The sequence below is a fragment of the Mixophyes fleayi genome, chromosome 9 (genome assembly GCF_038048845.1).
Source record: "Mixophyes fleayi isolate aMixFle1 chromosome 9, aMixFle1.hap1, whole genome shotgun sequence".
In the NCBI taxonomy this organism is placed as follows: Eukaryota; Metazoa; Chordata; class Amphibia; order Anura; family Limnodynastidae; genus Mixophyes; species Mixophyes fleayi.
Window position 1 is genome coordinate 133,891,031 of NC_134410.1, and position 16,046 is coordinate 133,907,076.

Here is a 16,046-nt window from a genome sequence, read left to right on the forward strand (position 1 = left end):
ATTTTGTACAAAGTGCAGTATATACTTTTTAAACAAGTAAAAGCTAGATATATACTTATTTGTAAAGGTTTGTGAATATGTGGAATCTGATTACTCTATAGGATAAGTTAATTATATTATTATACAACCATTCTCCATATTGTATCATTGTTAATATGTCTGTTTTCCAATCATTATCTTTCGTGCGAGGCTTACAGGAACAATGGGACATGTCCCTGCTTCCTCCAGAGAATTGGAGACACAGGAAGAACAGGATACCTTCCTTCTGAAGCCCCCTCTCTCCGCATAATGCTAGATAATCAATTTTAGCACTATGTCCTTAGGAAGTGGATCTATGCCCAGTCTTTTATTTATTTACCTTATTTACCTAAACTTTTATTTATTTTTACCTTTAGGCATCTAGGATATCCTTCTTTGCTGTTCACCTCCCTTGTACCCTGCCTTGGGCAGGAAGATTGGCACAGGTGTGTGAGTTATTTATCTCACCCCTAAAAACGCTACAATGCTCCCTTCTCTGGCATCCCCTGCCTCCCAACCTCCAGCTTTAGTACAGAACTGTCTTAACCCTCGCCTCCCCCAGGGCTGAAACTCTTCCTCTTATTGGGCTTCCAGAAAAGTTGCAGAGGAAACCCGTAACATGTTCCCATGGAGCGGTGTAATGCCACTCACTGCTCCTTTGAGTCGATGCATGTAGAAAGATCTTCTCTGCCCAGCCTTATTCACCACATAGTGACACACAGCCACCACTGCAGGCTCCTGCTGGCCATCTGCTTTGCTCTCCAGCTGCTAAAGCTGCTGTGTTCACTGCATCACATATTGGGTCCTGCCAGGACTAGTTCCTGGCTCCTCCCTGGGAGTGTTTGTGTATAATACAGGTCTGGGCAGGTTTTATTGTATGCACTTTGGATTTCATGTTGTCCTATTTCATGCCCTATGTCTGACCCAGAAATGAATCTTCCTGGTAATTTCCGTTCAGGGATATTTGCAGGCACCAGCTTTGAGCATATAGGCTGCTGCAGTGTCTTAGTGGCTTCTGGTCTGTGTTGCTTCTTATGGACTGTTTGGGATGTCCCAACAATCCTGTGTTCCCAAATTTCACCAATTTTTATTTTAGATCTTAGGGTTGAATCCTTTTCTTGTATAATTTGTTGCCTTTTCATCTGTCTCCGTCATTTAGTTGGTTAATGTCTTCTGTTTGTTTCATTTATTTTTATTTTTTTTAATCTTATTTACTACGCGGCGGTTCCTGACAAATTGTTGATTCTCATCGGTTTGCCACTTCCGTAAAAAAACAACAATTTTATTAAAGCCAAAACCCAATGGGATTTGTCTTTACTAAAATTGCCATTTTTTGAAAGAAAAAAAAATGACCGCAAACCACTAAGAATCTGTGTTTTTTTTCGGAAGCGCCACTTAGTAAATATACCCCTTGGTCTGTTATGGGATAAACTGGTTAGCTACTGTCCTACATGGGGGGTATGGCCTATAGGAGAAATGATCATCTTGTTCTTACTCGGTGTCCAACCAGAGGCAGCAGGACCTATGCACTCCATTCCTGTGTATCTTAGTGAGGTACAAAAATCCTGTAACTGTAAATAATTCTGCAAACTTGGATCCTCATCCTAACCATGTTCAGCCATAAATGGAAAAGCTAAAAAAGAAAGATGGGCAACACACACCGCATAGAGCAGAAGAAGGAAAAACAAAGGCAATGAATGGAGAGGATGGGGGTTAAGTAAATAGATTAGGGTGAAATGACAAGAAAAAGTTTTATATTATCCATAAGCACTAGACTTAAAAATATGTTCCGTATGGTACTAGGTCATTTTTCAGTCTAATGAAATATATTATTGACTTATTTTTATAGGTACACCAAACCTTTTCTTTTCCATTCTTTTTGCTTTTCCTCAGGATTGTTCAATAATAGCAGATGAAAAGTTTTTGTTTTGTTGCTGTAACTGTTTTCTAAGAAATGCTTATTAAATATGCTCATCATAGAATCATTGTGTTCTCCCCACCCCCATAATTCCCTCAGATATGACTGGGGGTGTGGTATAACCTTATAAAAGATCTGGGATGATGACCGCGTAGGTCCTACAAACATTTTCTCCTAGTGTGCAGTCGCTCATACCATACACACAATATTAAAGTACCACTGTCAGTGATGTAATATCACAGTGCTTCTCTTGGGCCTAGCAGGGACTTTAGGTGTGATTGTGTACTATATATTAGATGTAAGTGGTGTTATTGTCTTCCTGTTCCAGAGATACCACAATGTACGCTGTGTCTGCAGATGCTAAAGGCCTGGATACTGTGGTCAGTTTGTTGGCAGAGGTGGTTCTGCAGCCTCGACTGTCGGGTAAGCGGTCTTCTCTAATCATTGATTACACCACTGTAAAAAGCTCTGATGTTACTGTGTAAGAGCATGTCCAGATGGATGATTGATGGTTTTTATATTTGTAGTATTTTTATGTTTATGTGGGCAAGCACCGAGCCTCTGCATGGTAAGCGTATGATTGCCGAGCCTCTGCATGGTAAGCGTATGACTGCCGAGCCTCTGCATGGTAAGCGTATGACTGCGAAGCGTATGACTGCCGAGCCTCTGCATGGTACGCGGGCAACCGCCAAGCCTCTGCATGGTAAGCGTATGACTGCCGAGCCTCTGCATGGTAAGCGTATGACTGCCGAGCCTCTGCATGGTAAGCGTATGACTGCCGAGCCTCTGCATGGTAAGCGTATGACTGCGAAGCCTCTGCATGGTAAGCGTATGACTGCGAAGCCTCTGCATGGTAAGCGTATGACTGCCGAGCCTCTGCATGGTACGCGGGCAACCGCCAAGCCTCTGCATGGTAAGCGTATGACTGCCGAGCCTCTGCATGGTAAGCGTATGACTGCCGAGCCTCTGCATGGTAAGCGTATGACTGCCGAGCCTCTGCATGGTACGCGGGCAACCGCCAAGCCTCTGCATGGTACGCGGGCAACCGCCAAGCCTCTGCATGGTAAGCGTATGACTGCCGAGCCTCTGCATGGTAAGCGTATGACTGCCGAGCCTCTGCATGGTAAGCGTATGACTGCCGAGCCTCTGCATGGTAAGCGTATGACTGCCGAGCCTCTGCATGGTACGCGGGCAACCGCCAAGCCTCTGCATGGTACGCGGGCAACCGCCAAGCCTCTGCATGGTACGCGGGCAACCGCCAAGCCTCTGCATGGTAAGCGTATGACTGCCGAGCCTCTGCATGGTAAGCGTATGACTGCCGAGCCTCTGCATGGTAAGCGTATGACTGCCGAGCCTCTGCATGGTAAGCGTATGACTGCCGAGCCTCTCCAGGGTAGGTGGGAAACCCGCCAAGCCTCTCGAGGGTAGGTGGGAAACCCGCCGAGCCTCTCGAGGGTAGGTGGGAAACCCGCCGAGCCTCTCCAGGGTAGGTGGGAAACCCGCCGAGCCTCTCCAGGGTAGGTGGGAAACCCGCCGAGCCTCTCCAGGGTAGGTGGGAAACCCGCCGAGCCTCTCCAGGGTAGGTGGGAAACCCGCCGAGCCTCTCCAGGGTAGGTGGGAAACCCGCCGAGCCTCTCCAGGGTAGGTGGGAAACCCGCCGAGCCTCTCGAGGGTAGGTGGGAAACCCGCCGAGCCTCTCGAGGGTAGGTGGGAAACCCGCCGAGCCTCTCCAGGGTAGGTGGGAAACCCGCCGAGCCTCTCCAGGGTAGGTGGGAAACCCGCCGAGCCTCTCCAGGGTAGGTGGGAAACCCGCCGAGCCTCTCCAGGGTAGGTGGGAAACCCGCCGAGCCTCTCCAGGGTAGGTGGGAAACCCGCCGAGCCTCTCCAGGGTAGGTGGGAAACCCGCCGAGCCTCTCCAGGGTAGTTTCTACATAACTTTAGCTTTTCTGCATTTACCCCCCAATGTGTTTAGAGTGAAGCAGAAAGAGGCTCGGGTGTGTATTCAATAGCACCACTGAGTGGCTCGCTGTAGAGCTTAAAAGCAAGAAACAAAAAAGAAACATTTCTGTATTGCTTAGTATTAATATTTTCAATTAATTTCTCAAAGGCCTCAGTCCTCAGAATACCATCCCCACTGATGCTTTGTTTGTGTTTTGTAGATGAAGAGCTGGAGATGACGCGTATGGCTGTGCGATTTGAGTTAGAAGACCTCAGCTTGAGACCAGATCCAGAACCGCTGCTAACGGAAATGATTCATGCAGTAAGTGGTCTCTATCTGTCGTAGCTACGTACCTAGGGCTGCACTGAGATGGCTTCTATCCTGGATGATCAAGGCCAGATGCCAATGCATCACCTACACAATATGACCGTGTGATATGCTGGGGGTGATAAACTTCAAATATTACAGTACAGATGTCAGTGCTGTGATTTGCATTTGGTTGGTGACCATATTTATGTACAATGGTGGAAACAATGACACCTACAGTTTTTTTAAAATGTCTCTCAGTCCACATATATTAAAAACCACCATGTCCTAAAAAAGCATTTTTACAATTAGTTTCTTATTATCTTTTGTACCTTCATGGACCAGTTAATGTCACATAGAACAAAGTCTATAGATCAGCAGTGTCACCTGAATTACAGAATGAGGTATATGGACCACTAGTGTAACATGAATTATAAAATGAGGTTTATTGTACTGCATTATGTGCCAAAATAATAAAACCGTTTTATTCTGTGAAACCTTTCCTAGCATTGCATTGTGTCTGTACTGCATTATATATGTGCCAAATGTAATTGTTATATTGTCTTTTAAAAAGTCAAACCCAGATGCTCTCTGTGCAGGAGCCTGTGACCAGTGTGCTCCCACTTAGGTGTCAGCAGCTATGGAGCAACTGGCCTAGGCCAAACCACTGGCAGCATCACTGGCCAAATTCACTAAGGTGATAATATGGTCCGAAAAGGTACCGAATATCCCTTTTCTCACGCTTGTACACACACTCAGCCCACACAGATCAGATCTGTGCAGGCCTCTATCCTAGTCTGAGTCCACTAGACAGACACATTTGCTCAACATCTCACAGGGATAAGCATCATTTTGATTTTCAGAGTTGTTCACAGTCAAGATCTGGTTCATTCCTCGGCAGAGGATTGCTAGTTGGATCTTGATTTACAGATTTATATCTCTGAAGATTCCACATCCACTCACGGGGTGGATAATCTCAGATTAAGTGTTATACACATTTTATCCTTCGTGGAACGTAATTCTGTGGTTCCATCCGCACCCGCCCTATTTAAGAGACCATCTCCTCATATTATGGACATGGTGTCTGACCTTTGGCAAAAGCAAAATAAACTATTAATAGAATGGGCAGATTTTCATCTCTTTTTCTTCTCCCGGCATAGTTAGATGGCAAGGAACTCCCGGGGTTGACAAACCCTGTTGCTCGTCTGTTCACTTGCTCTGCTCTCCTATGCAGGGCATGCGCTCATGAAAGACTTTTCTCGAGAGGTTTCTCTAACAATAAGTGTAATCTGGCCATCACTCAGCTTTAGTGACGGCAGGCAGTTTGTTTAGACCCAACAGGGTCATAGCTTGTTTTCATAAAGCCATTCAGCTTTGGTCAGAGCAGTTAGCCAGAGTCATCCAGGATTGCGTTCCAAGAACGGAGCCTCTCTTTTTTGCATAATTACAAAATAATATCCATGGGCCACTGGAGGTAAGAGTACCTTTCTTCCCATCAGCTCCACCAGTTCACGACAAGGACGGTCTCAATCCTTTCGTCCCCTTTTTTTTCTGGGGTCGGGTGCCACATGGCATGGTAGCTCCTCGCCTCCCAGAGGAACATATAGTACATGCACATTTGCAGTTAGGTGAGGAACCTATAGGCTTGATGACATTCATGGATGTTAGGGTAATTCATTCCAACCTTCTCCTGGCCCTCAGTCAGACAGATTCTTCCGACCCATTTAAACTTACAGGCCCTTAACAGGCAGACCTGCATTCTCTTGTTTCGGATAGATTCATTACGCACAGTTATTGCAGGCAGTAAACAAGGAGAGTTCCTGGCCTCAATAGACATCAAGGAGGTTTTACATGTACTATTCTGTAGGGGGCACTGGTGTCTCTTACTCTTTGGCTCTACAGAATTTTCAGTTCCGGCTCAAGGCCCTGCATTTTGTTCTGGATACTGCCTCAAGAGTTTTCTGAGATAATGGCAGTCAGGGTAGGGCTACTGGCGAATCACAATATACCTTGCCTGGACGACCTCATTCCCGAGGCTCCATTATCTCACTCTCAGAATCAGAGCTCCATCCAGTTCCTGAAAGCACACGACTGGTTTCGGAACCTACCCAGGTCCTCACTCATTCTACCACAGCAGATGCGTTTCTTAGACCTCATCCTCTATGCTGTGACCCACAGGGTCTTCCTACCGGAGGACAAGCTCCTCTCTCTTCAGCGCAGGAGTAGGATGCTCCTGGTGCGTAAAGAAGTTTCTCTTCTCAGTTGCATGAAGCTTCTGGAAACCAGGGTACCAATGTTCTAGACAGTAAAGTTCGCACGCTCCATTTCCGACATCCCGAGAGGGAGATTCTCCAGAAAGCGTATGGTTCCCATGTTATTGTAAATACAAATCATCACTCTGTCCTAACCCACTCGTATATATCCTTCTCGTGGTGGTTAGCCAGAAACAGTCAGTAGTGAGGTCGGTCATTCACCAGGACTTGACCCTAGGTCATGACAGGCGTTAGTCTGTTAGGTTGAGGTGTATTAATAGGATCCTGAAGGTTCCAGGGTCTTTTTGGTCCTCCCAAGAGAACTGTTCGTTCAGATTTTGAGCTGACAGATCACAAGGGGTTGCGTCAGGCCCAGCAGTTCCTAATCAAGAAACCTCAAGCCATTCAGTCAGATAATACCACGGCTGTTGCATATCTTTAGCATCTAAAGGGAACACGCTGCCCGAGTGGGTTATGTTCCCATACTATTGACCATTTTATCCCGACGTGTATAAATGGAAGGCCGAGAGTCTCAGCAGGCTAAAGGTTAACCAGGGAGAATGGTCTTCACGGAGAAGTCTTTTCACCTCCCGGTGAATCCTTTGAACACTCCAGACTTAGTCCCCAGGCCGTCCGTATTCATTATTTAGGTCTGCTCAAAATCAAAAGACCCTCCGGTGGAATTTTCCGATGCCAGGATGTTTCCGTGCAATTTCGTACTGGTGTACCTGTCTCTTTCCTGTCCCTTCCCTGTCCCATGTTCTCGTGGGTGCTAAAGACTTTCGGGGGGGGGGGGGCTTCCAGCTATCCTGGTGTCCCCTTATTTTCTTCTCAGGGAACATGGTTTCTCATACATTCGGCGGCTGGTGGCGCTTCCCTCCCACTGCGGCCAGATCTTAGAATTCTGGGGCCTCTTCAGGCACTCTTTAGATGGTCTAGCTTGCACCATGGCGTTGCAAACCCTAATCTTAGGGCCAGAGGTTCTTCACAGGGGGCTGGTTGGTACCTTGAATACTGCCCATAGGGGACCTTCCTCAGCCTTTCTAATTGGTCTGAGAACGGTACAGTGTTTGGTGTGAATCCCAGGGTTTTCACACCTCCCTGTGCGGGCTTTCTAAGTTGTTTTCTTTCGCAACCTGGCTCTGGTATGATCCCCTCAGAGTGCACCTGCCGGTGCTCTCTATCTATCTCAGCGCTGATTTTCATGATGCAATTTATATCTCATGATCAGAGCTCTTGCTTTGGCCTCTTTTGACCCGCTTACTTTGGAAAATTGTTATCTCAGGGCACGGGTATTCACTTGCATATCGCCTCTGTTCACAGGGGTTGGTGTCGGGAATGTGGATTGCACTCCCATTTTTTGCTTTTTCAGGGGGATAGAGCGGGCATTATTGGTTCAGAGGATAGTGTCTGCATTTCTCTTGACGCAGGGGCTTGTGGTCAAGCTTGTTATTCTTCCTCCTTTTTCGAGTAACAGTCTTCCTCAGCTGAAAGTGTTTTGTGCTCTTGACCGCACGCTCTCTGTCCGTAAGACTAATGTCCTCTTCGGCCTCTCGGACGCTCATTGGTGGGGCTGGCCAGTTTTCAAACAGTCTCTTGCCTGCTACATCACTCCCACCATTCTGTTGGATTTTGTTTGTGCCCCTCAACATGTTCAGGTGTCTTTAGAGCTCTCTCTCCATGGTGGTTGGTGCTCCTTGGATGGCACGTCAGGGTGCTTCGGTGGTGCAGTTGTTCAGGGTTGCAGCGTCCATATCTTCTGCAAAGTTTCTTGGTTGCATGGTTTTCCATCTGCTGATGCGAGTTTTGGATACAAGATATTGCGTTCAGCCGTTCAAGAGCATTCCCTCCCTTAGAGGCAGCTTTGGTATGTCCCCAATGTTGTCGCAGTGTCCCCCAGACTGGATGAAAGAGAAAAGAAGATTTTTACTCACCGTAAAATCAATTTCTCTTACTCCATTGGGGGACACTGCGTACCCTCCCTTGCTCTGAAAGTAGTGCTGTCTTTGGTGCTATTTTCTAGATTGTTTCTCCTCTCTTCCTGGCTTGGTTATACAAAACTGAGGTCTGAGCTGGAGAGGACCATAGTAGGGGAGGAGTGTGGGGAACAAACAAGTTGATAAGTGTCTAGACTCCTATTCCACCTACTATGCCCCAATGTCTCACAGTGTCCCCCAATGGAGTAAGAGAAATAGATTTTACGGTGAGTAAAAATCTTCTTTTCTCTTTCATCCAGTCTGGGGGACACTGCTACCATGGGTTGTGGAGGGGAGCTCGGGAGTTGGCACCTAGCTAGTTAACTTTAAGCAACTGCTGACAGACCCCTCCCCTCTACAATCCCCCTGCTATCTCCCAGTTTTTTTCTAGGTGCCCAAGGAGTTGGGCTGTGTTTTATGTACCGCTAGTTTATTTAATTTAATTTTTATTTATTTAACTTCCATAGACATAAAGGACACATACCTCCACGTTCCCATTTGGAGCGGTCAACAGGCTCTCCTGAGATTCACAGTGGGGGCCTCCCACTATCAGTTTCGGGCTCTTCCCTTCGGCCTTTCCACGGCTCCAAGGGTCTTCACGGAGATCATGTCCGTAATGGCAGCGTGTCTTCACTTAAAGGGAGTTCAGGTCGTGCCCTACTTAGACGATCTGCTCATCAAATCCACCTCAGGGATTTGCTTACATCAGCACTTATCCCTCACCATAGCGTTCCTCGAGAGCCGTGTGTGGCTGATAAATTTAAACAAATCCCAGGTGGTTCTGTGCCAACGCATGGTCTTCCTGGGACTCCTCAAGGACACCAGTCAGCAGAAGGTGTTTCTGCCTGCGGAGAAGATCAGTTTGATTCAGAGGATAATGTCTCAGGTCTTGTCCTCTCCCAGTCCCTCAATGCGTCTTCTAGGAAAGATGGTGGCCTCCTTCGAGACGATCCCCTTCGGTCGGGCTCATTCACGGTGCTTCCAGTGGGATCTCTTGACAAAATGGTCAGGATCCCACCTACATTTGGATCGCTAGAAAATCTCGCTGTCTCCAGATGCGAGAGAAACGCTTCAGTGGTGGCTGATTCAAGATCACATGTCGGTGGGCAGGTCTTTTGCTCCATGGTCATGGATCATAGCCACAACAGACGCCAGCCTAAAAGGTTGGCGGGCTGTAGTCCTGCATCTCCAGCTCCAGGGCCTTTGGTCAGTTCAGGAATTAGCCCTATCCATCAACATGTTAGAGTTGAAGGCAATTCTTTTGGCTCTTCGGGGGGCCCAGGCCATCCTTCTTCAGGGCCATCCAGTCAGGGTTCAGTCCGACAATGCCACGGCCGTGGCATATGTCAACAGACGAGGAACGAGGAGTGCAGCTGCAATGCTAGTATCGGCTCAAATATTTGCTTGGGTGGAACAATATGTTCCAGCAATCTCGGCAGTGTTCATTCCAGGAATAAAGAACTGGGAGGCTGATTATCTCCGTCGCAATGCGATGATGCCAGGGGAGTGGTCCCTCCATCCGGGAAGTCTTTCAGTCTCTAGTTCAGAGGTGGGGTCTTCCGCATATAGATCTCATGGCCTCCAGGCACAACAAATAGGTTCCCAGGTTTTGCGCAAGGGCAAGGGACTCCTTAGCGGTAGCAGTGGACGTGATGACCATGTCATGGGATTTCAGGTTAGGATATCTGTTCCCCCCCCCCCCCCCCCCAATTCCCATGCTTCCTCGAGTACTTAGACGAGTGAGGCAGGGCGGGCTGCCGGTAATTTTAATAGCACCCGCATAGCCGCGTCGAGTGTGCTACACGGACATAATCTCCATGGCGGTAGGGCGAGAACATTGTCTTCCATCGCGAGACGATCTTCTCCTGCAGGGTCCTTTTCGTCACCAGGATTTACCTCGGCTCAATTTAACGGCATGGCTGTTGAAACCAGGCTCTGGAGGGCTAGGGGTTTCTCCCCCAGTGTAGTGAACACTCTGCTGCGAGCTCGGAAGCCAGTCTCAGCTCGCATCTATCACCGTATTTGGCGAGCCTATATCAGATGGTGTGAAAATAAGTCCTGTCACACGTCTTCTTTTCGTCCCCCTCGATTATTGGCTTTTCTTCAGGATGGTCTGGAAGCGAGTCTCCGCTTAGGTTCCTTAAGGGTTCAGGTATCGGCGCTTTCAGTTTTCTTTCACCTGAAGTTAGCGGATTTGCCAAACATCAAAACTTTTCTTCAGGGAGTCTTAAATATTCAGCCTCCCTACTTTCCGCCTACAGCACCATGGGATATTAACCTGGTGCTTGACATGCTTACAAGACCCCCTTTTGAACCATTACTCGCAGCAGATTTTAGGTGTCTGACCTGGAAAGTCGTCTTTGTCTTTCTTATAGCGATTGCGTCTGCACGCATGGTTTCAGAATTGGGAGCTCTGTCTTGTCGAAGGTTGTTTCGGCATTCCATTTGAACCAGGAAATTGTGGTTCCGGTCTTTACATCGGCTCCTCATTCTGATCAGCAATCTATGGAAAAGTTAGACGTGGCTAGGGCTCTCCGTATTTATGTCAAGAGAACTTCCCGATTCTCTGTTTGTCCTTTTTGATTCTAATAAAAGAGGCTGGCCAGCCTCAAAACAGTCCATTGCAAAATGGATTAAGACAACCATTAAACAGGCTTACATCAGGGCTAAACGTCCTGTGCCAGAGAGACTTACGGCCCATTCCACCAGATCGGTAGGGGCGTCGTGGGCAGCGAGAAATGGGGCTTCTGCAGACCGGCTTTGCAGGGCAGCCACCTGGTCCTCTGTCCACAGCTTTACCAAATTCTATCAGTTTAATGTTTTTGCATCTGCGGATGCAAATTTTGCTCGTAGTGCTCTACGAGCAGGGCTTTCAGAGCGGTTCCACCCTTAGAGGGCTGCTTTAGAACGTCCCCATGGTAGCAGTGTCCCCCAGACTGGATGAAAGAGAAAAGAGGATTTTTGTACTTGCGTTAAATCTGTTTCTCTGATTCCGTCTGGGGGACACTGCGATCCCTCCCTTCTGCTTTTCCTCTGTGTGCTCTTGGTTGATGGGTCTTTTCTCCTTTGGGCTTTTTGATTAACTGGGAGATAGCAGGGGGATTGTAGAGAGGAGGGGTCTGTCAGCAGTTGCTTAAAGTTAACTAGCTAGGTGCCAACTCCTGGAGCTCCCCTCCACAACCCATGGTAGCAGTGTCCCCCAGACGGAATCAGAGAAACATTTAACGTAAGTACAAAAATCCTCTTATTAGGTTTATGGACCAGTAGTGTCACATGAATTTATAATATGGCATCTATGGACCAGCAGTGTCACATGAATTTATAATATGGCATCTATGGACCAGCAGTGTCACATGAATTTATAATATGGCATCTATGGACCAGCAGTGTCACATGAATTTATAATATGACATCTATGGACCAGCAGTGTCACATGAATTTATAATATGACATCTATGGACCAGCAGTGTCACATGAATTTATAATATGGCATCTATGGACCAGCAGTGTCACATGAATTTATAATATGGCATCTATGGACCAGCAGTGTCACATGAATTTATAATATGGCATCTATGGACCAGCAGTGTCACATGAATTTATAATATGACATCTATGGACCAGCAGTGTCACATGAATTTATAATATGACATCTATGGACCAGCAGTGTCACATGAATTTATAATATGACATCTATGGACCAGCAGTGTCACATGAATTTATAATATGACATCTATGGACCAGCAGTGTCACATGAATTTATAATATGGCATCTATGGACCAGCAGTGTCACATGAATTTATAATATGGCATCTATGGACCAGCAGTGTCACATGAATTTATAATATGACATCTATGGACCAGCAGTGTCACATGAATTTATAATATGACATCTATGGACCAGCAGTGTCACATGAATTTATAATATGGCATCTATGGACCAGCAGTGTCACATGAATTTATAATATGACATCTATGGACCAGCAGTGTCACATGAATTTATAATATGACATCTATGGACCAGCAGTGTCACATGAATTTATAATATGACATCTATGGACCAGCAGTGTCACATGAATTTATAATATGACATCTATGGACCAGCAGTGTCACATGAATTTATAATATGGCATCTATGGACCAGCAGTGTCACATGAATTTATAATATGGCATCTATGGACCAGCAGTGTCACATGAATTTATAATATGACATCTATGGACCAGCAGTGTCACATGAATTTATAATATGACATCTATGGACCAGCAGTGTCACATGAATTTATAATATGGCATCTATGGACCAGTAGTGTCACATGAATTTATAATATGACATCTATGGACCAGCAGTGTCACATGAATTTATAATATGAGGTCTGTTGAATAGCAGTGTCACATGAATTTATAATATGAGGTCTGTTGAATAGCAGTGTGCCATGAATTATAGAATGAGGCCTATGGACCAGCAGTGGATAGTTTTTAGTGGCTTTGGAACTGCGGGCAGATTTTTAGGTCCACACTAGATGCTGAATCTTCAGTTTTAAAGTTTGAGGTAAGATTCACCCACCCCAATGGATTTATACCCCTGACTTCATGCATCTGGGCTGTCCCAAGCCTTTAAATTGTGTAAATGTATATTATGCATGTAATAGTATACATGAAAATATATGAAATATTTACATTTATACACCTTTTATCCATTTCTACAATGATTATTTTGCAGGCAGCTTATCGGGACAACACCGTCGGCCTTCCTAGATTCTGCCCCATAGAGAACATAGATAAGATCACCCGGGATACTCTGCACTCGTACATGCACAATTACTACACCCCGGATAGGATGGTGTTGGCTGGAGTGGGCATAGAACATGACCAGCTGCTGGAGTGTGCCAGGAAGTACCTAAAACGGGTGGAACCCGTGTGGGCGTCTGGGAAACCTCGGAGCATCGACAGATCCATCGCTCAATATACAGGGGGTATTGTCAAGGTAAATGTACTGAGGTTGGAATACAACATATCTATTGTTCAGCAGGGATACAGCAGATGAGTGGCATTGCTTGGATGCAGGTAAACTTCCGTACACCTTTTACCTACACACATGAATTCACTAGTAATGGTATAAACAGGCTTTTTGTGGCCTGATCCTATATTTTAATGCATCCTACCCATTTGCTAGTGGACTGAGTGGTCGCTGGTTTACTATTGATTGGCTGCACATTCATGAATATTGGTTCATACTTCAAAATGTGTGTAGGGAACAGGTGCACTTAAATACTTCAATTGTTACCACAATAACTAGGACTACTGTATAAACCATAGACCCTAAGGGGGGTATTCAATTGTTCCTCCGGGCGCCGCCGGAACAAGCGCGTTAAAACTATTACCGTTTATACGGTAATTACTCGCTCAATTTCAGCTCGCAGCTCCCTGAGCAGTGAGCTGAAATTGAGCGAGTAAATTACCGTATGAACGGTAATTACGCGCAATATTACTGTATAAACGGTAATAGTTTTAACGCGCTCGTTCCGGCGGCACTCGGAGGAACAATTGAATACGCCCCTAAGGGTTGTTTCTTGGAAGGGATCACTTTACTACTTGTAATAGTTATGATTAGATACACATAGGAGACCATGCAGGTTACATACATGTACAGCCTCGTCTTGTTAGTCACAACTAACTAAAGAAGGGAAAGTGGTTGTTTTATAGAATTATATCTGGGGTAGTGGCACTTTCTTCACCTGTGAATTTTCCCCATTGGAGCCTGAAGATACATTGCTTTTTCTTTTTCAAAATCCTTCTGTGTTTTTTAGTCATGTATTAATATCATCAGGCACCGTTGTTTGATTTTCCTGGGATATGACACGGCTCTGTTGCGCTTTTCGTATTGCATCCAGTTATAGGTTGGTGTTTGTGTCATAGCTGAAATCAACAACTGTGCCTCATAATATAAAAACTGCTGTTGAAAGCTGTTATGAAAAGGGAAAATGTATTTAGAAAAAGTTGCAGGAGGGTATTTCCATAACCTGAATGTGGACAACCCCATTTGTTACATTTTCTGGTGACAGATAAATGATGCATGAATTGAGTACTGTTGCCATATATTTTGTATTAATTAGCGTCTTCATCCTGTTTCTTCTGTAGTTGTTCTTTAAATTGGTGAAAAAAAGCAAAATGTTTCAATTTGTGAATGAGTGAAAAGATCCCGGAGTAGTAAATGTACTTGTGATCCTCTGCTTTGTGCTTTTCAGGTTGAGAAAGACATGTCCGATGTTAGCCTGGGACCCACGCCCATCCCAGAACTCGCACACATCATGATCGGCCTGGAGAGCTGCTCTTTTCTGGTATTCATTTTCTTCCTTAGGCTGGGTACACACTACAGTGTTTTCAGCCGATTTTTGGGCCAATAGTGAGATAAACGACCGTTTGGCCCATATCACATTAGTGTGTACGCTCCAGCTATGAATGATTATCGTTCCAAAGAACATTGTATAGTTTTATTTGATTTTTAAACCAGACTAAAAATGGCGTTCAACGATGGAACGATATCGTTCCAATATTACAGTGTATGCACTCACGACCAGTGGTGCCCATAGATCTCTATGGAGTGTGCAGAGTCACAATCTTTTCAGCCGATGGTGATGAAAGATGTAGAGCACAGATCTGAAGGTAAATCGTGTAAAACGTGTACACGTGAATCAGCTGCTGATCTGGACTTTGTTTTGTGTCATTGGTAAATTTGTTAAATGTTGAGAGAAAATTTTCTGTAGTGTGTGCCCAACCTTACTTTTTAGTGCGCTTTATATTAGATTACCAGTCATGCTAAATGCCATTTATTTTCAAACAGGAAGATGACTTCATCCCGTTTGCAGTATTAAACATGATGATGGGAGGTGGAGGCTCATTCTCTGCGGGAGGACCGGGGAAAGGAATGTTCTCCAGGCTGTACCTTAATGTTCTCAACAGGTGAGACCTGATCACCATGCCGGCATCTAGGCAGAAGAGCTACTTCCTTCACTCCTCACAAATGCATATGCTGCAGAACTGAAGATATTGCACATAAAGGGGGGAGGGTGGAGAGCAGGAGCTTGGAACCATCTGTACATTAGTTGAAAAAAAACAATATCAATCACTGACTATTGTCAAGGTATGGAAACTTTTACACATAGAATAGTGACTGTTACAGCCGCCCTTTCTCCTTTTAGATCAGTTTATATTTCTCTTTCATCCTAATGGGGGACACTGGGTATAGAGTGTGATGCAAGGAGCTTGGACACTTTAAATTTACCTGCAGACTGGACTTCAGAATTTCTCGCCGGAGGGGGGTGCTTTGTTAATGGCTGCTATGAGCAGCCTTCTAATTTTTAAACTTTATTCTAATTTACTATAAATCGCTGGGAGATCATCTCTCTGAAGCAGACACCCACTTAGCTACAGGCAGTTGCGGGATGTCTGGAGCGAGCAGATGACGTACCAGGGACGGTACCCCCAACATGTGATCGCCTCCAGGTGTGACCCGGTCACTGGCACTGCAGGTAGGGCTGGGATACCCATGCCTCCAGCAGTGGTAGGATGGTGTTGAGTAGGATCTGTCCTAATGGACTGTGGCAGGGCCGGACTGGGACTAAAAATCAGCCCTGGCA

The 16,046-nt window shown here is 45.8% G+C and overlaps 1 protein-coding gene across 1 annotated transcript in view; it reads left to right on the plus strand.

Annotated features, from left to right (window-relative positions):
• The window catches only part of PMPCA (peptidase, mitochondrial processing subunit alpha), a 65,208-nt gene that overhangs the window by 15,806 nt on the left and 33,356 nt on the right, over positions 1 to 16,046 (plus strand). Inside the window, exons 5-9 of the mRNA XM_075185846.1 lie at positions 2,265 to 2,359; positions 4,096 to 4,196; positions 13,130 to 13,393; positions 14,655 to 14,747; positions 15,251 to 15,369. Of these exons, the coding sequence (XP_075041947.1) occupies positions 2,265 to 2,359; positions 4,096 to 4,196; positions 13,130 to 13,393; positions 14,655 to 14,747; positions 15,251 to 15,369 (672 nt within the window). The remainder of the gene's footprint in view (positions 1 to 2,264; positions 2,360 to 4,095; positions 4,197 to 13,129; positions 13,394 to 14,654; positions 14,748 to 15,250; positions 15,370 to 16,046) is intronic.